The sequence below is a fragment of the Sesamum indicum genome, linkage group LG5, assembly GCF_026168435.1.
Source record: "Sesamum indicum cultivar Baizhima isolate 11 linkage group LG5, ASM2616843v1, whole genome shotgun sequence".
In the NCBI taxonomy this organism is placed as follows: Eukaryota; Viridiplantae; Streptophyta; class Magnoliopsida; order Lamiales; family Pedaliaceae; genus Sesamum; species Sesamum indicum.
This window is the reverse complement of record NC_142661.1, coordinates 7,426,417-7,448,735: the sequence shown is the minus strand read 5'-3', so window position 1 is coordinate 7,448,735 and position 22,319 is coordinate 7,426,417. Positions and strand designations below refer to the sequence as shown.

General features: G+C 36.0%; 1 protein-coding gene across 1 annotated transcript; it reads left to right on the top strand.

Moving 5' to 3' along the window:
* Positions 1 to 2,611: 2,611 nt before the first annotated feature.
* LOC148788071 (putative disease resistance protein At1g50180) lies at positions 2,612 to 3,292 on the top strand. The gene has a single exon (XM_088880322.1). The coding sequence runs from the start codon at positions 2,612 to 2,614 to the stop codon at positions 3,290 to 3,292; it is 681 nt and encodes a 226-aa protein (XP_088736448.1).
* The last annotated feature ends 19,027 nt before the right edge of the window (positions 3,293 to 22,319 follow it).

The window sequence follows — 22,319 nt, the reverse complement described above, 5'->3', positions numbered from 1 at the left end:
AAGGTGATCTTTGACTATTGCATGTTTTGTGGAGAAGCTAGGTACAAGTCCACCAGGGCGCGAAATCCTAATCGCAAAAAGACAGCGTGTACCAGTCTTAGGTACCTGCCGATTACCCGTCGCCTACAAAGGTTGTATGCTTCAGAAGCGATTGACGAGCAAATGACGTGGCATGCTAATAATCTAACGAAAGAGGGATTTGTATTCAATCCGTCTGATGCAGATGCATGGAGGCATTTTGATCGAATATATCCTCATTTTGTAGTAGAGCCCCGTAATGTTAGATTGAGTTTGTGGACGGATTGGCGCGCACCGCACGGGCAGTACGGTCGTACGTACTCATGTCGCCCCATTATACTTACAGCATACAATCCCCACTGGGAATGTGCATGAGTGCTGAGGTAATAATGGTGATCCTCGATCCTTCCAATCCTAAACGTTTCATCAATGTTTATCTGGAGCCTTTGATCGAGGATTTGCAGAATTTGCGGCATGTAGGTGTACTAACGTGCGACACTGAGAAGCGAGTTATTCGCAATGCACGCCATGTTCATGTGGACTGTGAACGACCTACCCGCTTATAGATTGGCCTCTGGATGGAGTTCCACTGGTGCTATGTGGTGTCCAGTTTGTATGGAAGACGCACATTCATTCTCTTTACAGAACAGTAGAAAGTCATGCTGCTTTGACTATTACAGACAGTTCTTCCACATGGACCATCCAAACCGTAGGAACAAGAAAGCATTCAATAAGAACCGAGTAGAAAGGAATGTTGCACAACCAAGATTGATGGGAGAACAGATCCGCAAATGGGTTGGAGAGTTTAGCCCTGCGGTTGAAGTGTCGTTGTCACTTGCGGACGGGTAAGGTAGCGAGTATAAGTGGACAAAGAAAAGCATCTTTTGGGAGCTCGACTACTGGTTGATGCATCTGATATGATGCAATCTTGGTGTCATGCACATTGAGAAAACATGCTTGACATTATATTCAATACCGTGATAGATATAAAAGGAACAAGGAAGGATACTCTGAATACATGGAAGGACCTGAAGATCATATGTAACTGACAGAAGCTTGAGCTGGATAAAAGGAGGATGAACGTGATGCGTAAAGCCGTATACACCTTGACTCTCGATGGACCGACATTGCGTTTGAAGAAGTTGAGAGAATACCTCGAAGTTCCGACGAACAACCATAATTATAACCTGCATAACCCAAATGGTACACAATTAGTCGTTGAGCTTTATGTTGCTAATCAACAAGGAGCAGGTACATCCCGATCGGGGAACTGTAAATCTTATGACGAGTCTGACGACGATAGCTTTGATGAGAATTACGAGACTGAAGAAGACAAAAATTCTAATTGACGTTTAGCATTTTCTATATCAAGTGTCTGTGTATTTTGCCGATAGAAATTAGTATAAATTAAAAAATTATCGATAATAATTTATAAAAATAGTTTACCAGCTAATTTAGAAGTACAACTTTCAAACTCTTTGTCCATACCAATATTTTTTTTAGAAAAACAAAACACATTTTTTTTTCTATTTAGGAATGGTCAAAATATCTTCAACAAAGTGTTATATGTAGATTAAAGAGCAAATAAAAAATTACCAAGAAAATAACTAAATATTAGAATAAAAATTAATAAGATGAGATAAAGATTGCTTCAGTACTCGGAATCAATAAATCATAATAGCAAACGGATTTCTAATCTTCAAATGATTTGGATATATAAACCTAGCTTGCGACCCAAAAATAAAGAATTACTATTATTATAGTTTTAGTTGTCATAGGAATTTCACATTCTATCTTGTAATTGAGAAACATCCACCAAACTAATGCTAATTCAATGGTCATGAACTAAACACATGGTTTCTAGTGGGTGATCAAGATGCCTAAAGAGTCGGGATCAAGAGGGACTCAACCTAGGATCTGATTGGCCCATTCAAAAAGAGTTGGTTGGTACAATCCATGCCAAACCAAGGCTGATTCCAAGTATCAATACTTGGGATAGGCCCAGCCCAATGACCTAGGACCTCCTAACCCTGGGTCAAGTTAGCGGCCTGACCTAATCCAGCCACTTCTTTTTTTTTTGTAATAATATATGACATAGAAGTTTTATTTTATTCTTGTAGCTTAACTATTCTATATTTTATATACTTTGGAAACTCTAAAAAGTTTTACCTTTATTCTTATACTTCTATATTAGTACAACAATTCACTATAACTCATTGTTATTTTTTCTAAAATGTATTTTAATTTTTTTTTGGGCTTGCCATTATTTAAGTTTATTTTTTGTAGCTAGTTGATTCAATTGTTATTAAGTTCTTTATGCGGTCTTAGCTACTTTTTTTTTGTAGTTTTGATTATTTGTTTGGTTTAATTTATGATTTATTTATTTAAAATAAAATTATAAATTATTTAAATTTGTTGAAAAAAGTATCTCATCTTCATTTAAAAAGAAAGAAAAGAAAATAGGCACAATCAGGTTTGGTTTGAGCCATCACCACTACTATTGCACTTTCTCTTCATCCCCGGTTTTGTGCTAAATATAAGGTATCAAAATTAGTGTTTTCGACTCACTTGTATATTGAGCGAGTGGTTGAGAATGCACCAAATTGGAGAAGACGTTAAAGATATCAAGTCTCGTATGTCCGACCTCACCAAACAGACGGAGTCCATGAGTGTAGGAGACAACTCATCAAGATTGGTAGATGATAATGATTGGTCAAGAAGAACGTATGGGCATGAGGTTGAAAAGTATTTTGTAGGAATGAAGGAGGATATTAAACAGTTAGAATCAGTTATGACAACTGATGACAAATCAAATGGAGTGATTTCCATATGTGGCATGGGAGGCTTGGGGAAGACCACTCTTACTACAAAAATTTACAATGGGGAGGCCGTGCAGCGGTGCTTCAAATATCGTGCTTGGGTTTGTGTAAGCCAACAATTTCAACCCAACACTATTTTCCAACGACTATTAAAACAACTTGTTCCCAATGAAAGTGAAGAGCAAGATGAAGATACATTGATTAGAAAGTTGTACCAAGTACAAAGAGACAGAAAATGTCTCCTAGTTTTGGATGACGTTTGGGAAGTTAATCACTGGATTTGCTTAAGGCACGCTTTTCCCATTGGAGAGGCAGATAGCAAAGTTTTGCTCACAACCAGAAATCAAAACATTGCTTCCACAGGATACGTCCACAATATGAAGTGTTTGGATGAAGATGAAGGATGGGAGCTCCTTCAAAAGATAGCACTCCCAAACAACTATTCACAAGGTTAGTTTGTAAAATTTCTTGTTTTATTTTATTGATTGTGAAGATAATGTTGAATTTCTTGAACCCTAATTATGGAAAAGAAATTCTTAATATATTCAAAAATTAAATATTTACTTTTTTAAACTTTGACAAGAAAAGAAATTAATTAAAAACAAATTGGAGAAACAAAAAGACAAATAATTAAATCTGTACCTGAGGCTCCATTATTCTTGCATGAAGAGCACAAGAGATGGGATCTGACGATAGCACATCACCGAAATTTCACAAGATGAATTTGAATTTGGGTCGGATGAAATAATCCGGCCAAAATCTTTAGTGTATGTTCTTGAAGTATTTTGTTGGCAAATTATAACGATGATGAATTAACAAATTGATTCAAAAAGAAGAATTCAAGAAGGAAAAAGAAAGAATCAAATGTTTGAGAAAATGAATAATGCAGTTGCCTGGATAGAATTCATCATACATTTATGGAGTTTTTCACCATTTCTTGGCTAACGAAGGAATCAGATGTAACGTCCCTAGGGCTCTCTGAGCGTAGTACTTTATGGACTTGAACAGTGTTCTGCAGTGAGTGTGTTGAGGGAGAAAAGGCGTGAGAAAATCTGAAGTGTGAGTGGTTGACTGAGAGAGTGTGAGTAAATGTTGTGTGTGTATGTGCGAGTGTTTCAAACAACAAATCTCGATAGGGGGTAGCAGAAGCCTCGGAAGTTACGTCTTGTCTTTTTGTCATAATATTTTCCTGTTAATTTCTTCTTTGTTGGTTTGTCGTTACATAATATTATTGTAATAATAAGACAAAAAGCATTTTTAGAAAGAAATGTATATATTGATTCTATCTATGAATACAATACAATGAATTATTTTCTATGTTAATTGGTCCAGAAAAAAGCAAAAAAAAAAAAAAAAATGAGACAACATTAATGAAAATTAATTAAAGAGTTCATCAATCTGTACATATTGTTGTATTGTAATCAACCATTTGTCTTTACTTCTTTGTATACAACTACAATTTCTCACTAAAATTGAAAAACTTAAAGTAGTGATTAAGTTAAAATTGATACTCAAAACTGAAAAATTAATCATGTATACCTTTCTTGCAAGTTCAATCATTTTGTATTTATTAAAATTAGAGCGAAATATATGTGGTAGGTGTGTTTTAATCTGAAAGATGTAATTAATGGTTTGGTACATAAAGATAGGTATAGACTAATGTCATTTATTACATTTTGAGGACTGGATTTCATTGATGAACTGCAGTCTAGTAATTTATGTTTGAAATTGAATTGCAATTATATTAAAGTTATACACATAAACTGATGTGTGTAAGAATTTTTTGCACCAATTTATTTGGTTCTTTGCCACCACAGAACATATCACTTTCAAATATTTTGAAAAGAAAAATCAATTGACACATTTGAATCCATTAATTCCTATATATATATATATACATATGTATAATAGACACTTAAAAAAGCTAAAAGAATAACAAAGACTAGAGGGTTGGATATTGCAAAAAATAAAGCAGCTTCTGGAATATCCACCCCTCTAAGGCTGACTATCCTCTAGTAGCTTCTGGAACGTCTCCTGCAAAACAAACAAAATTATAAACACTTTTAAGCAAGAATTAATTTTTTTAAGAAAATAATATTAATAATGTATCTATTACTGCCACCTCCAACGCCCTCAGCCCACTCCAGCCATCGTCTACTTTTTTATGTAGCACATCTCCAATAATTCTATCTGCTTGGGGGGCGACCGACCTTTGCCTCATGTAGAAGAAAAAACATTTAGCATCTTGTTTATAAAATAATGGTAAAGCATTTAAATATTATTTACTTACCAACTTCCTCTTGTGCATGCCGATAGAGGACGACCCCCTCCCCCTGATACACAATTGAGGACACCGTAGAGTTCGCCGCCTGGTTGCCTTATTCTTTGAGGACTCCCGCTGGATGTCCACGTTGGCCCAGTACGTCTGGAGCTGGAGCCAAATTTTGTTGGCCAGCCAGAGTGGCCTGACGAGGCTGGACAGGGTGATAGGAAATATCTTCCAGATTCACTTATCGGCCAACATGTTGAAAACCAAGAACATTAACTCATCGTCAGAGTCCCACCAGTAGGTCATCTACAATAATAAAATTAAATAAAACATTAGTAAAATTCATTAAATAATTAGATTATTAGATAAAATAAAATTAATTTTAAATTGATTACCTTTGCGCTGTCAAACCAGAAATGCTGGTACTCTGGCGGCACCTACCTCAGATATGGCGACAGGTGTGGAAAATGTCCCCGTCACGACTGCATTGATGCACTCGTGAAAGTGGCGGTCAGATTTAAAATTATTATAGGGATTATTGGTCTAATTTTGTGATTATTGATATTATTATGTAAATGTTATTATTGAAAAAATTGGTCTAATATTTTTAGTATTGACATTATTATGTAAAAACATTATTATTAGGAATATTGGTGTAATTTTTTTGATTGTTTACATTACTTCTTAAAAGTTTTATTATTGGAAATATTGATCTAATTTTTTTGTTATTTACATTATTATTTAAATAATACTATTATTGGGATTAACTATTGGTCTAATTTTTGTGATTGTTTAGATTATGATGTAAAAAATTATATTCTTTGAAAATATTGGTCCAATACTTTTTATTATTTAAATAATGTTACTATTGAGATTATATATTTGTCTAATTTTTTTGGTTACTTACATTAAGATGTAAATAGTAGCATATTTATAAAATAAATGGCACATGTATACAATAAATTTCACAAAAAAAAGCAATATGATATAATACACATAAGAATTGCAAAAATTATGGAATGTTACATGAGTAAATTGCACTAAATTTAACAATACTTGCATCAATTACACAACTATACAATTAATTTTGAAAAATTACACAGACATTCTATAATTGCAGAATGAATTAAGGTTATTGAAAACATATAATGCTATAAATTAAATTGATACATGTTCAGAAGATCAAGTATATTTGTATATATAAGATTGTTACTCTTATGTAGATGTAAGTGACATCTTATACTGTTCTATTGCATCGTCTAATCAGACTGATAAAATTTTTATCAAGCCGTTGGATAGTATAAAATCGACAAAATACTACATTCGATGATGTTTTTAAAATTTTTGTTAAACGGATACCAAGATATCGTATTTGATACACAATCAATGACGTTAAAAATGATGAAACTGTCCCAGATGTTGAGACATTATAATCGGAAAGTAAACGAGCAATCTATGGAATATTTAGGGACAGTTTAATCATTTTAGAAACAAATATTTTATACGAATGATTTTATTTAATTTCATATTTTGCAACGGTCAAATATTAAATAACCATTCCTAGGTTTGAGTTTTCCTCCAGTTTTCTTTTGGCGCGAAATTAAATTTGTTTGAACTTATTTTGAAACGGTCATAATAAATAGACCGTTCCTCTATTTTAATTTTTTCTCTTTTTTATTTGGGAAATTGTAATATATTTAACGGTTTATTTTATTAATGTCGGTTCAAAATTGGAACGGGCTCTGGATCGACTTCCTAATTCTTTAACCATTCCTAAATAGAAAAAAATTGTGTTTTGTTTTTAAAAAAAATTTATTGGTATGAACAAAATAGTTTGCAAGTTATACTTCTAAATTAGCTGGAAAACTATTTTTCTAAATTATTATCGGTAATTGTTTAATTTATACTAATTTCTATTGGCAAAATACAGAGACACTTGATACAGAAAATGGTAAATGTCAATCATAATTATTGTCTTCTCGTAATCCTCATCAAAGCTATCCTCGTTAAACTCGTCATCAGTTTATTGTTCCTCGATCGATATGTACCTGCTCCTTGTTGATTAGCAATAGAAAGCTGAACGACTAATTGTCCGTCACAACTTATGGAGTAGGTATTGTCTGAATCTCTTGAAATGCAATGTCGGTCCATCGAGAGTCAGGTTATATACAGCTATGGGCGTCACGTTCAGCCTCCTTTCATCCAACTCAAGCTCCGGTCAATCACATATAATCTTCAGGTCCTTCCATGTATTCAGAGTATCCTTTGTTGTTTCTTTTATATCCATAACAGTATTGAATATATTGTCAAACACGTTCTTCTCAATGTGCATGACATCAGGATTATGTCGTATTAGATGTACCGACCAGTACTCGAGCTCCCAGAAGATATTTTTCTTTGTCCACTTATGCTCGCTACTGTTCCCGTCCGGGAGTGACAACGAAACTTCAACCGCAGGACTAAACTCTTCAACCCATTTGCGGATCTTCTCCCATCAATCTTAACTGTGCAACATTTCTTTCTACTCGATTCCTTGTGAATGCTTTCTTATTCCTACGGAACGGATGGTCTAGGGGCAGGAACTGTCTGTGGCAGTCAAAGCAGCACACCTTCATACCGTTCTGCAGTTAGAATGAATGTGTGTCTTCCATACAAACTGCACACCACATAATACCAGTGGAACTCCATCCAGATGCCATTCCATAAGCGGGTACGTCGTTCAAAGTCCACATCATAAGCGGGTACGTCGTTCAAAGTCCACATCAACAAGCCTGCATTGGGAATATCCCATTTCTTAGTGTCACACGTTAGTACAACTGCATACTACAGATTCTGCAACTCCTTAATCAACGACTCCAGGTAAACATTAATGAGACGTTTTGGATTGGAAGGACCGGGGATCACCATCATCACGAACATATACTCAGCACTCATGCACATTCCCAATGGGAGACTGTACGGTATAAGTATAACGGGCCAACATAAGTACGTACCACCGTACTGCCCGTGCAGTGCTAGCCCATCCGTGCAGAAATCCAATCTAACATTACGGGGATCTACTGCAAAATGAGGATGTGTCCGATCAAAATGCCTCCATGCATCTGGATCGGACGAATGGCACATGGATCCCTCTTCCGTTTGATTCTTGGCATGCCACGTTATTCGCTCGGCAGTCGCTTCTGAAGCATTCAACTTTTCCAGGCTAGGGGTAATTGATAGGTACCTAAGAATGGCATATAGTGTCTTTTTATGATTAGGATTTCGCTTACCTAGCTTCTCCACAAAACTTGTAGTAGTGCAGATCAATGTCGTCCTTCCTGTACATGCAACCATTTTTACACGCATTAATCTTCTAAATAGGTAAACCCAAGTTTCTTATTAATTTCTTTGTACTATAGTAATCATGGGGCAAGGTTTGGTTGCGGGGCATTATATGATCAGCCCACTAAGATATTTGGTCATACATATGCTGAGAAAATGGTCGGCGACCTTGATACTCACCAACTCAGCAACAACCTTCAATTGAGATTGGGTGCAACTGTTTCACAACGGCTGCTTGACTGCATGCACTATATCGTGAGATTGATCTGCTAGCCCAGACACATAATTAGGACCCTCTACCATAATATGAACTAGGCCCTGTATTAGTAGGACACGACCTCGGACGATTATCAGGCACAACATCCTGGTTTTACTTAGAAGACCAGACAACCAGCCTCGCGGAATAAAAAACCATCCTTTGTGTAGAGAATGCATCTGCACCGCATCACCACAAGGCGTACTAGTACCCTCCATAAGATTAGAAATAGGAGTTTGCTCCTCTTGAAATGGGGCCACAGTGACGGCTTCAAAATACTTCTACACACTCTACTCGCCATGAGAAGTCTAATTATAATACACCAGCATAAAACCTTTCATAAATAAGTCAAAATTTACCTCGTCCGTGGTTTTGAAAACATCATTTTTGCACTTACGACAAGGACACTTAATTTTCTCACCATCCATATCTGCATGTTGACACTTGGATAATTCTATAAATGTAGCAACACTATCCTCAATAGAGTAAGACCCGCCTTATTTGAAAGGTTCTTCTCATACATCCACCTCATCAACTATCTTAACATGACAGTGAGTTCTACACAGACACACAAACACACACTGATATATACATATATTATGATATTAAATTAATTTATAAAATTACAAAAAATATAATCAATTGACAAATAAAGGGTTAATGTTTTTACCTGATCAAAATAACTTTAAATATCAACAAAAATTTGAGATAGGTTGACGAATAAGAGTAGAAAAATGTTTGTGGGTTAGTGAGAGATCAAAAAATATTGAGAGAGATTGAGGAAATAGAGAGAAAATAAGAATGGAAGAAAATAGTGACATTAAATGGAAAGAGCACACATATTTAGTTGTTAAAAATAGCTGTTGATTTAGATTTTGAAATGGTTCTTTCTACGAGTTTAGGAACACTTTTTTTTTACCATTGAAATGTAGTCGTTGTATTTCATTTGGAACAGTCTCAGTAATAGTAAATAAATAATACAAAAAAATAGTTGCAATCTGTACCAAGTTTTGGAACGATTTTTGAAACACATTACTTTTTAAATAAAACTAATAATTTGGAATGGTTCTTGCATAATTGATTAAGGGTGTTCCAAAATCATTTGAAATTGTACCTCATTTTGGCATATATTTTCTAACTGTCATCTTTTGGACATCCTTTGTCACCCATATAGGAATGGTCAATTCAAGACCGTACCTAATTCTAATATTATGTTCCAAATAGAGTTCCAACCATTTATCGTTACTATTTTGTAACAGTATTTGGATCAGATTTTATAACTAATTGTCTGGGACTCATGTCTGACAACATCTTTTCATATCCATTCATTATGTGTTCCAAAGACCGTTCCAAGATGGAAGGGGCTTAGGAATGGTTGTCTTGACCATGCCAAATCCCGCCTTTTTTTATGGTATGATGATGTGCTCTAGCCAAATCTCATCCATAAAGGTGGTTGGCGGAGCACAAGATCTAGGATACGATAATAGCACAAGAGATGGGATCCGCAAGATTTTTGGTTTTACAGGCTAGCTTAAGATACTATTTAGGGAATTTTCCAATTTCTTCCCATTTATTACAATTTTCTCATATTGTACCCCATTACAATTCTCAATGGCAAGGAGCATTGTTTTCTTGAGAGTGCCACTACACATACCATTCTAAGACACAAGATTTTGTTTTCAAACTTGTTAATGACAAGACCAACTGTGAATACTATTTCCGAAGTTAGTAATCTTATTGAGGGCTCTGGAGAACTACTATATGATTACCTAAAGAAACAAGGTTACACATAATATTCTAGTAAATCAAATAGCGTGCTAGAACACTTGGCTCTAAAGAAGCAAATCCTCGAAAGAGAAAGGAGCATGCCATCTCTATTAATCACAATGCTAATGTGACCACGTAATGTCTCGAAGGATAAAATTCTTGAACTGATTTATCTAAATGTAACGAGCAAGATCTCAAGGTCAGTTATGAGATGTCTATTAATTATCTTTACAACAGTTTAGGTTGTTACCAAAAAGAGGGTAAATTGCATTTTTTGATCGCATAAATGGACCTGTTTTTAATTTTGGTGCCATACTATAGATGATTTACACATTCCATCCAATATGTGCATTTCTTTTCCAATGTCAGTACACAAGAGGGGCAATCATTAAGTTGCTAATGACAGATTATTTTTCCGTTAGGTGGGTGAAAATTTGGAGGGAAATTATACTAATAAATGAAAATTTGGTGGAAAAGGTTTATTTGTTCTTCTACCGTATATGAATAGCTAATTTGTTTTCTTATCTCTCCCATTTAGTAGGAAAAAAGTATAAAACACTGATGCAAATGGAGAAGTTCTTTGTCACTACGGAAGGATTGGAACTTTTAGATCCTTATTGACCAAAATTGAAAACGAGTCCACTTATTGGACCAAAAATGAAATTTATCCTTGAATAAAAATTGAAATGAAAGAGATTTTTGCCTATTTTGTAGCCATCGAAAACATGGATGAAAATGAAAATGATTCTCAAACTGTAGAGAATGCTAACACAAATAATTGAAAAAAATTAAAAATAAGCGAGAAGTATTTGGATCTATTATTCCAGCACCACAAGATGTTCAAGCCAGTTGGCTATAAGTGGTTGTTTGTACCAAAGAGAAATGAATGAAATGAAATTGTAAGATACAAGGCTAGACTTGTTGACCAAAGCTTTACTCAAAGGCCAAAAATTAATTATACTGAAACGTATTCACTTGTAGTGGATGCAACCATACTTAAATTTTTAATCAGTTTATTAGTAATTGAACTGTTGGAAAAGGTGAAAAGCCAATATTGGCGGTTTTGAGAATTATTCTAGAAATCTTTATTTAATCAGTATTGTTCCGACGAATATGGTAAGTGACTTTAGCACATGTGTCTGTTGTCCTTATCATATTACGTCAATCACTACTTTGACGTCACAACAGATGCCCACAGACCACTCAATAACCTATGTAGTTTGGTTGTGCATTTTGGATGGCAGCTATGAAACTAACTTTTGAGGGTTGGTCTAAAACATTCCAAGTCAATGACCTCAAGACTAGGCATCGAGAGTCCTACAGAGACTTGCACTGAGTATTGCATTCATTTGATGAGTGTTGCGTTTCATCGGCGAAAGACATTGGACATCTTTGCAATTTCAGTTGATTTGTTGACAAGGTGTCAACTGACTGAACTGACTCGTGGGGATCGTTATATGGAAGCGTCAGTAGCTTAGTCAGTATACTTGAGTCCTTGGCTCGGATAGTAAGGGAGTAGTTCTCAAACTTGAGGAATCACAGTAGTCATATACATACGATGACTGTATCTTAGATCTGTGGAAGAGGTGATTGTGTCACCAACGTAATTATCATAAGCCTTATCAAGTGTAGTCGAAGTGTATAGTGAGGACGGTGAGTTTCGAGAAGAGGATCCATCCCCTATCAGTATGTGATAGAGGTATCTCCTATTCACTTGGAGATGCATTCACGTCTTATGAATCTCTAGCCACAGTCGTTGATCGAATAGGAAAAGGAGGTTCCTATGTCAAGAAACTTGGTGTAAAGTGATCTCAAGTATTAAGCATAGATGCCTGGTCTAAGATGAGAACTGACACCTAATTCCATGCCCTCAACTAAGCCTAGGAGATGATAGAAGAAAGGACCGTACCCGTACGGACTGGTGAAAATAAATGTTTGCACAAAAATTCATCTAGTCTCTAGTGCCCTGGACCGTTGCTAGACGACCATCCATGGTAACGGACTTTCTTGAAAGAATAACCGAGAAAGAATAAGGAACTAATTTGAAATTAATTCCATAAGATGTAAGTAATTTGATTACTCACACATGAGGGTACATTGGATGGATAGCCCAAGTTTAAACAAATTAAATTAATTGAAATTGTGCTTGTCTTTATTAGTTTAATGAATTGGATTCCATTAATGAATAAGAGACAATTTCATCTTGAATATTTAATTAGATTAAATACCTAGTGGGATGAATTAAATGAATTGTTTTATATTAGATTTAATTAAAATTCATTGGGCTTGAATTTACTTTACATAACATCGGCCCAATAACTAAGCTAGCAAAATTGATGGAGGAAAAGTTGACCAAAGAATTGCATTTTAGAAATTGTTAGTTTGGTCATAATTAGCTCTTCTCTATTTGGAACGGATTGAAGAGTTACCTTATAGATAATAGAATGTATCTAGACACATTCTTGTTTATCTATTCAAGGTATATAAATATATTTTGTGTATGATTATTAGGGTAATAATTCATTACAAAATACAACAGAAAAATTCTGTCTCCTTCTCCATCATAATTCGATTGTCCCCTTCATCTTACCTTGGGTGAGTTTTATCATCCTGATTCCTTCTAACAAAGGAATCAAGGTCTCATTTTTTGGTGTGATATGGGTCATCTTTAGAGAATTCCTATGTTGGAATCTTTTATGAACGTTCAACGATTTTATGTCAAATAAACATGTCAACATGTTTTAATATTTTTAAAGCATGTTTTATTGATTATTTTATTGATAATTATATGTAGAAATTAAGTTGTATAATTTTGTGATTAATTGGATGATTTTAGTATTTAAGAAAATTTGAATTTTTCTGTAAAACTTTGTTATTTTTTTAGTTTAATGTGTGGAATCAAAAAAATAATTTAAGCACTGTAGCAGCAACTGTCGGTCGGTGCTGCACAGCCGCCCGTTCGCATATGAAGGATAAAATTAAATTTTTTTCTTGATATGGTTTATTTTTGTGCATTGGATGCACATATTTTTATCATCCTTTCGATTGCAATTTAAACTTGTATTTTCTGCATATAATTTTTTTTCGTAATGTTCGATATCATGATTTTTCTAATGCATGGAATGCATTATTTTATGTCAAGCATGTTTAATTGGATTATTTTGCTAGTTGGATAAAAATGGATGATCATGGAGCCCTTGACCATTTGAATGTATTTATTTATTTTGTTTACGTTTGGTGGGCCCATATGCCTTTTTATTATCTTCCTCCTACGCTCGTTTTTGCCTTGGAAATAAGACTTGCTTTCCTCCCATTGTGTACTCTCCTGAACAATTGATCAGGATTTGTTTTTAAATTGTAATGAGACTAGAATATATTTTTGGTGGAATTTTTAGTTTTACAGAAGCAAGTCCATGGAGAAGAAGGTCCACTGAGGAGGAGGCCGACAGAGAAGGAGCCCCATGGAGGACTTACAAGGCCCATCTATATGTTAATGAGTAAATTACATTTCTAATAGCTTACGACCACCTTAGATGTACCTTAGACTGACTACGGTCTTAGTGGGCCGCATAGCTTGGGCTCGTGATCATCCAACAGGGGTATGCTTAATTTTGTTGCATGTGATGCGTTTAATGTTTTTATTTAAATTCGTTTAAATATTTGATATTTGTGCATGCAAAATTTAATGTGATGAGGTCTCAGTCAAACACTAAAAAATTTAACTCGCAATTGGTTGGACCAAATTAAAGTGTTGGGATCCAAAATGGACTTGGATAAAAATTGTTTGATCTGTGCAAGGCTTTCATCCACAATAATGTGGTGAGGAAACTACCACTACCCAAGTGTGGTCTCGCGAGTCGTGGCACATTCTGATTAGAGGCAAGGTCCACCAATATTGTGAATAAAGGAACACGCTCACCGTTATTCGGACACAATAGACGTGGGGGGCGAAAGCTGAGGTATGATTTGGTTGATGGGTTGAGAACAATACTAATTAAATATTAAGTCCATAATGGACATGGATCGAAATGGCATTTCAATCTGTCCAGGGCTTCCATCCATAATAATATCATAAGGAAGCTACCACTTCTTAGAATAGGTGACCTGAAAGCTAATTGGATTGGCATTCTTGTAATCTATTCTAACAATAAGTCGATATTGTGCAATATTATTCAGTGAATAAAATGAGTATTCGATATTGGCATTTCATTGTTGTGCTCATTACATTTATATTTGCATTTCTTTCAAACATCACAACAAAATCCACAGACCACCTTGAACAACCGTGCAACAGTTGGACTGCACATTGGAAGGCGGTCATGAAACTAACTGTTTAGGGTTGGGTCTGAAATGTTCTAAGTTGACGACCTCGAGAATGGACATCGAAGTGTCCGATGTAGACTTGCATTAAGAGTCGCATTCATTTGATGAGTGTCATGTTTCATTTGCAATAGACGTGGGACGTTTATGCGATCTTAATGGGTCGATTGACTAGGTGTCAAATCGAGTGAACTAACTCACGGGGATCGTCATATGGAAGCCTTTCAGGCTTGGTCGGTATGACTTGAGTCCCCAGCTCTGATAGTACTGGAGTACTCCTCAGAATTGAAGAAATACGGCAGTCATGTGTATGCGATGATTGTATCTTAGATTTGTCTGAGAGATGATTGTGTCCCAGACATGGTCATCATAAACCTTGTTTAGTGCATTCAAACTATGTTGTGAGGATGGTGAGTTTCAAAATGAGGATCCGTCCCTTGTCTAAATGTGACAGAGGTATCTCCTATGTACATGGAGATACGTTAATGCTTTATAAACTTCAGGCCTCAGTAATTGGTTGGATAGGAAAAACAGGTTCCTAGGGCGAGCAATTTGGCGTAATGGGATCTAAAGTATATTAAGCATAGACGCATAGTCCAGGATGGGAACTGACACCCAATTCCATGTCCAAGACTAAGACCGAGAGATGGTAGATGAAAGGACCATACCCGTATGGACTCGAATCCGACACTACAGGTCTAGAGCTCTAGACTCTAAAGGCATGTTATGGGTCATGGTCCCTCAACTCGTAAGTCATCCCAGAAGGTGACGCCTTCCGAATATGTTCTCATAGGTGGTTCCACAGCGAGGTGGATGCTAATAAGGAACTCCTTATTGCGACCTAGACAATGTCTAGATCCCTTTGGATTTGTCCGACAACTTGGGCATTAACCGATAGCTGTCCGAACTTCATGTCAAGCTACTCGAGGTTTTCCCGAAGGTGCCTGAGTCTCAACATGATGGAGTTTGCTTCAGATGCCTCCATCTCTCGTCAGAAAATCTGCAAGAACGTTTTCATGAGATTTTATAACAACAATATTATAACAATAATATTGGCATTCAGCTTGCCATATGATAATACGAGGTTTCACTATTTTTTATTCTAATTAATTCTTTAAGAAAGCTTTTACATTAGTATTATCAACTTTTAAAGTAAATTCTTTGGCAAGTAAAAATAAAGGCCATTTTTTAAAAGCCTTCCAAACCGTAAAGAATTATTTCTCGTTGATGTGCCAAAGTTTGGCTTATTGTTCTGAGAACAACCCTCCTGTATATCTACAAGGTTCTTCCCATGTAGTTGTATTTTTCATGAGCACTACTGGCCATCTGTAATCATTGGCGTCTGTATAGAGTACCAATTCATCCTTGTCCTTCGGTATAACAAGTTTGGGCAGGTTATTGCAAACCTATTTCAGCTCACGAACCCATTTTGTGTGGCTTTTATTCCCATTTCCACTTTGAACTTTCCGTTCCTTCAGAAGTGGTCGAAAATTCTTCCTATATCTTGTAAAATCTTTAATGAAGATACTTGCAAAATTATCAACTCCCAAGAAGCTCTATAAGTGCTTCTTGTCCTTGAGTACATCTGGAAAATTGTGGATTTTCTCCACAATATGATCTTGAAACTTAATTCCTGTCTCGTCAATAAAAACTCCTAGAAATTCAATTTTGTTGACAATAATAGTAGCTTTCTTTTTCGAAAGTACCAAACTTTCTTTATGGCATGCATCAGAAAACATTTAAAGATGTTTAATATGTTGTTTCATATTTTTAGATGCAATCAATATGTCGTCAATATAGAAAAACATGAATTTGAAATAATCTTTAAAAAAAATTATCTATTTTTTTTTAAATATCTGGAGTGCATTAGCTAAATCGATTGGAAGCACAATACAGATATATTCTCCCTATGGTGTGGAGAATGTAGTACATTTCTTTGATTCATCTTAATCTGATAAAACCCAGATTTGCAATTGGACTATGAACCTTAAAGAAGCACTAATGAACCTTACCCAATCTAATTTTCATTAGTGCTTCTTTAAGGTTCACAATCTCTTCTTCGAATTTCTTATAGAAGTTATCCCTGTCTATGAGTCCCTGTTGCCTGAAAGTCAAAAGGACCTTACCAAATTTCATTGGACCAAATTAATCTTTTTTCCTATATTTAATAGAAGTAAATATATGATGGACTTAATTAGTGAACTTTAATTAAATTAGATTTAATTAAGATTGATTGGACCATGTATTTTAATTAATTAAAATCAGCGAAGCCCATTAATTAAGTTGGTGGAAATGACTAGAATAGGAAATTATTGACTAACAAATTCACTTTTGAAAAATGCCATCTTACTGATCCTTTATTTGGAATAAAGGATCTTATTACTTAGTGGATGGTTAAATGAACCTAGATATATTGTAATGCATCCAGACAAGGTATATATATGTATTTTAGTTATTTAGAATAACTAGTGAATACAAAGCAAGAAAATAATTTCCTTCTCTCCAGTTCCACCTCTCGGCCGAACCCCCTCTTGTGCATACCTGGTGCTGTTTTGCTCCTTAATTTTTTTCTAGCAAATAGAGTTGTGGAATCCCAAGTTCTGGTCACCTTTAGAGAGTTTCTATATTGAATCCTTGCGAATGGATCAAACGAACGAGGTTCGAAATAAACCAAATCAAAGGTGACTCTTAATTTATATTTATGTACCTCTCGTTTTTCATTCAACTAATATACCACATCGAACGCCCGGGAACTCCAAGGGTACACCTCATGATTTTATGGTTTCCTTGCGATTTCATTTTATTTAAGAAATTTATTTTAACCTCTTCCGCTTGTGCGTAGCCAGGCTGATCCACTCGCACTTTCAGGTGCCCTTCCAAGTTGTATCAGAGCCTAGTTACCATGTAGGGGCTATGGTATTGTGTGAATAAGCATGAAAATGTGTTCTTTATTTCTTTTGAAGCTTGATATATTTTTTTTACTTATTCTTTGATAATTACGTGAGAAAAGTAATTCTTTTAATTTTTGCGATTTTGGATGATTTAAGTATTTTATAAAAATTGAATTTTCTGATAAAATAGTTATTTTAATTTCAGTTGAATGTGTGAAAATAATAAAAAAAAATTGGTACTGTAGCAGTGCACTACTGATCTGCAATGCACAGCATGCACGCTGCTGGGTGCGCGCGAGGGCAGTTGTGTGGTTAGGCCGTTTTTCACCGTTTTTGCGAAAAATTGAATTTTCTAATTTCTACATATTTTGTGAAAAATATTTATCGTTGCTGATTTAATTTCGGAGAAAACTGAAATTTTTGAGAATTAAATTGATTTAATTAATTTGGTTTAATTGTGTGCATTAGATGTACAAGGCTTAATCATCCATATGAGTTGCAAATTTTAAGCTTATTATTTTCTACATATAAATGTTTGTTGTGATATTGGATATCACGATATTTTTGGGATGTTCATATTTTTGTCTATCATGATTAATTGTTATTCTATGTTAGAACGAATGTCAAGGGATGATCATGGAGCCCTAGACTGCATGTATGCCTTCTAATTTTTGTTGGGTGGGCCCATGTGCCCTTGTGATTTTTTTTTGTCCCCCCTTCTCATATTTAGCCTTGGAATATTAAGGCTTGCTATCTCCCTCTTAATATACTCCCTCCAACTTTTGATCGGAGTTTCTTATTCAAATTGTAAAATGAGTAGTATAGGACCTTTGGAGATACTTTTTCATTTCTAGCAAACCTATGGAGAATAAGGCCCACGACGGAGGAGGTCCACGGAGAAGGCGGCCCATGGAGAAATCACAAGGCCTATCTATATGTTGATGGGTAATATTACTTTGTAATAGCATATGTCCACCTTAGACAGACCATAAACTCACTGCGGGCTTAGCAGGTCACATAGGTTGGGCTCGTGATCATCCAACAGGGGTATGCTAGGTTCATTACATGCGATGCGTTTAGTTAATGATTTATATTTATGCATGCAATGTTTACATATGTTGAGGTCTCGGTCTTAACTCAAAATTACTCTCACTTGGTTGGACCAAGTTGAATATTAGGCCCATAATGCACCTAGATCAAAAGAGTTTTGATCGAGCCAAGTCTTCCATCCAAAGCAATGTGGTGAGGAAGCTACCGTTGCTGAAGTGTGGTCTCACGAGTTGTGGCACACTTGGAATAGAGGAGAGTTGCACCATAGTTGTGAACAAAGGATCATTTTCACCATTTTCTTGTCTAACGAGTCATGGGGGGTGATGAATGAAATGTGATTTGGTTGATGGGTTTGGCCTAACACCGAGTAACATGATTCGCTTGGAGTCCTCGGAATCATATAAAGAGGTGAGGCAAAAGATCTTGGGGATCTCATGGGATGACAATGGTACAGGATACCTCCCATGAGGTTTTTACCTTGTGAATCATAAAAGCAGGGCGTGGCAAATTCGCTTGTGGACTCCAAGCCCACTAGGAAAGGCTAATCCTTAAACCCCACTTGAGAGTGGTGAGCTTTATTATAAATAGTGGTAGTCTTAAAGACTAAAGACCAAGTCTTTTAGTTTACTCATAATATTACAATCATTGGCTGATTTCTATTTAATTTTCTATTGTGTAGAAAATGTCTATGAATTCTTTAGCCATGATAATGAAGACTAATAAATTCAATGGTACTAACTACAATGAATGGCTGCGAAATCTGAGGATTGCCCTATATTTTGAGAATTAGGGCTATGTTTTTGACAAGCCATTCCCAACGGCTTTGCTGCAAGGGTCCTCTTTGGAAGAACCTGTCACATTGGTTTCGATATCCAATGACATCCAAAAGCAATATGATAGGCTGGATGATGTTCCCTCGATAATGCTCTGCATGAAGGAAGTTTATGTGGTTCCTGATATGCATATTAGATATGCTACCACGAAAGTATTCTTAGGGACCAAGACGACCGAAGAATTGTCTGTACAAAGTCATAGGATTAAGATGCTATCCCTGGTGGAGAAGCTCGAAGACCTTAAAGCTGGGCTTGAAATGACACATATATTGATATGATTTTTCAATCACTTCCTTTGTCCTACAACCCGTTTATTATTAACTACAACATGAACGGACTTGAGAAGTCTATTCATGAGTTATTTAATATGCTAGTCTAATACGAGGCGACGACCCATAAACCTATACCGACGGAATTGATAGGAGAGATTTCAGCCTCCAAAGCGAAAGGCAAGAGGGCCAGACATTGGAAGAGAAAGAAGGGTAAGGGAAAAGAGATCGCATCTGCTGCAAGTTCTTTGAGCACTCCTACTGCTTTCGTTAGAATGGGAAAAGGGAAAGGGAAGGTTGGCGGTTCTTAGCGGTTGAAGGCAATGATATCTGCATTCCTTGCCAAGGAAAGGGGTATTAGAAGAGGGAGTGCCCGCAACTCCTCTCCAACCTAGGTACATTTGTCATTAAGTCTGCTTGTTGGGTATGGATACCGACTGTGGAGCTCACATCTACAATAACTTGCAGGTGTTGGAAAGAAGCAGAAAACTAAGTAAGGATGAGATAATTCTATGGCTAGGCCATGGGAAGGCCGTCGCAGCGGAAGCCGTGGGATCTCTCCAGTTAGTTATTAGTGGTCATATTCGGTAGAATAAAAAACTGTTATTATGTTCCGAGCATGATGAAGAATATTATTTCCATTCCTGTTTTACACAATGATGGTTATTTATTTGCAAAAAATAAAAATAATTTTTATTTGATGATTGATAATAACTATCATCTGCTTGGTACATTGGTAAAAGGTCTTTATATTCTCCAAGAGTCTAATTGGATTATGTCTGCCCAACATAAACAAAAATTAGATAATCATGAAAATGCACAGTTTCGGCATGCAAAGTTAGGCCATATCTCAAAAGATAGGATGAGAAAGTTAGTAAACTCAAACTTGCGAATCCCATCTAAAAGGGAAAATGACCAAGAAGCCTTTTGTTGGACAAAGTGCGCTTGCCAACAGTCTTTTTGATTTGATCCATACAGACATTTGTGGATCATTAAATACTCCGGCTAGAGGAGGATTCTCGTACTTCATTACCTTTATCAAACTAACCGTAAAATTAAAGTCCTTCGGTCGGACCAAGGTGGAGAGTATTTAAATGATGAGTTCATTGATTATTTAAAGAAAAATGGAATTCTCTCTTAATAGACTCCTATTGGAATGCCACAACTGAATGGCGTAGCTGAAATGAGGAATCGAACCCTGTTGGACATAGTTCTATCCACATGACTTTTACGGAATCTCCCCCTTCTCTCTAGGGTCACACTCTTGAAACGATGGCTTAATTACTTACCATGGTGCCATCTAAGACAGTGCTCCAGATGCCATACGAGATATGGCAAGCCTACGTCCTACAAGTACTTGAGAGTGTAGGGTAGTCCCGCATACGTCAAGAGGCTAGTGGGCAACAAACTAGACTCGAGGTCTAATCTGTTCAAGTTTGTCGAATATCCAAAAGGAACTGTGAGATACTACTTCTATGATCCATCTAAGCAAAAGGTTTTTATCTCAAGGAACATTGTGCTCTTGGAAAAGGTTTTTTCTGCAGATACTCGATGCAATTTAGTACAACTTAAGGAAACAAGTCAAACACCCTAGCAGAACAAAAGAACATTTTGAGCCTATAGTTCCCACTAATGGTGCTCCAATCCTCGTAGGTCAACCAGGGAATCGCGACCACCTAATAGGTACAGATTCTTGGGACTATCTAGTCAATTGGATAATGATCTAAGGACGTACTGAGAAGCGATGTCGGTCATCGATTCAGAAAAGTGGCTTGAGGCCATAAAATATGAAATGGACTCAATAGGTTCAAATAAAGTTTTAACCCTCGTACACCCACCTAAAGGTGTTAAATCAGTTGGGTGCAAATGGGTGTACAAATACAAGCTTGGAGCTGACGGAAAGGTTACAATATTCAAGGCTGGGCTTGTGGAAAAGGATACACTCAAGGACTTGGGATTGATTTCGAGGAAACCTATTCGCCCGTAGACATGGCCAAGTCCATCGGATTCTGCTTGCCATAGGAATAAGGTCTGACAATGAAATATGACAGATAGACGTGAAAACGACATTTCTCAACGGTTTCGTTGAGGAAGAGGTCTACATTGATCAGCTGGAGGATTTCACTTCCCATGAGAAGAACAGAAGGCCTATCATCTCCAAATGTCAATATATGGCCTCAAATAAGCTTTCTAAAGCTGCAGCACACGTTTTGATGAAGTCATACGGGGTTATGATTTCAGCAAGAATGAATTTGATCCTTGTATATTCAGGAAGATCAGTGGGAGCGCAGTTGTGTACGTTGTGTATTATGTATATGATATCTTACTCATTGGGAGTGGTGTTAAGATGTTAGACAACATTAAAGCATGGTTGTCCACATAATTTTCCATAAAGGATATGGGTGATCCTCTTACATTCTTGGCATCAAGAGTTACTAGGGATAGATCTAGAAGGATGTTAGGACTAACCCAATCCTCATATATTGAGAAAGTCTTGAAGAGATTC

Bases quoted from the DNA above. Each gene is read 5' to 3' on its own strand.
- LOC148788071 (XM_088880322.1), top strand. From the start codon at position 2,612: ATGCACCAAATTGGAGAAGACGTTAAAGATATCAAGTCTCGTATGTCC.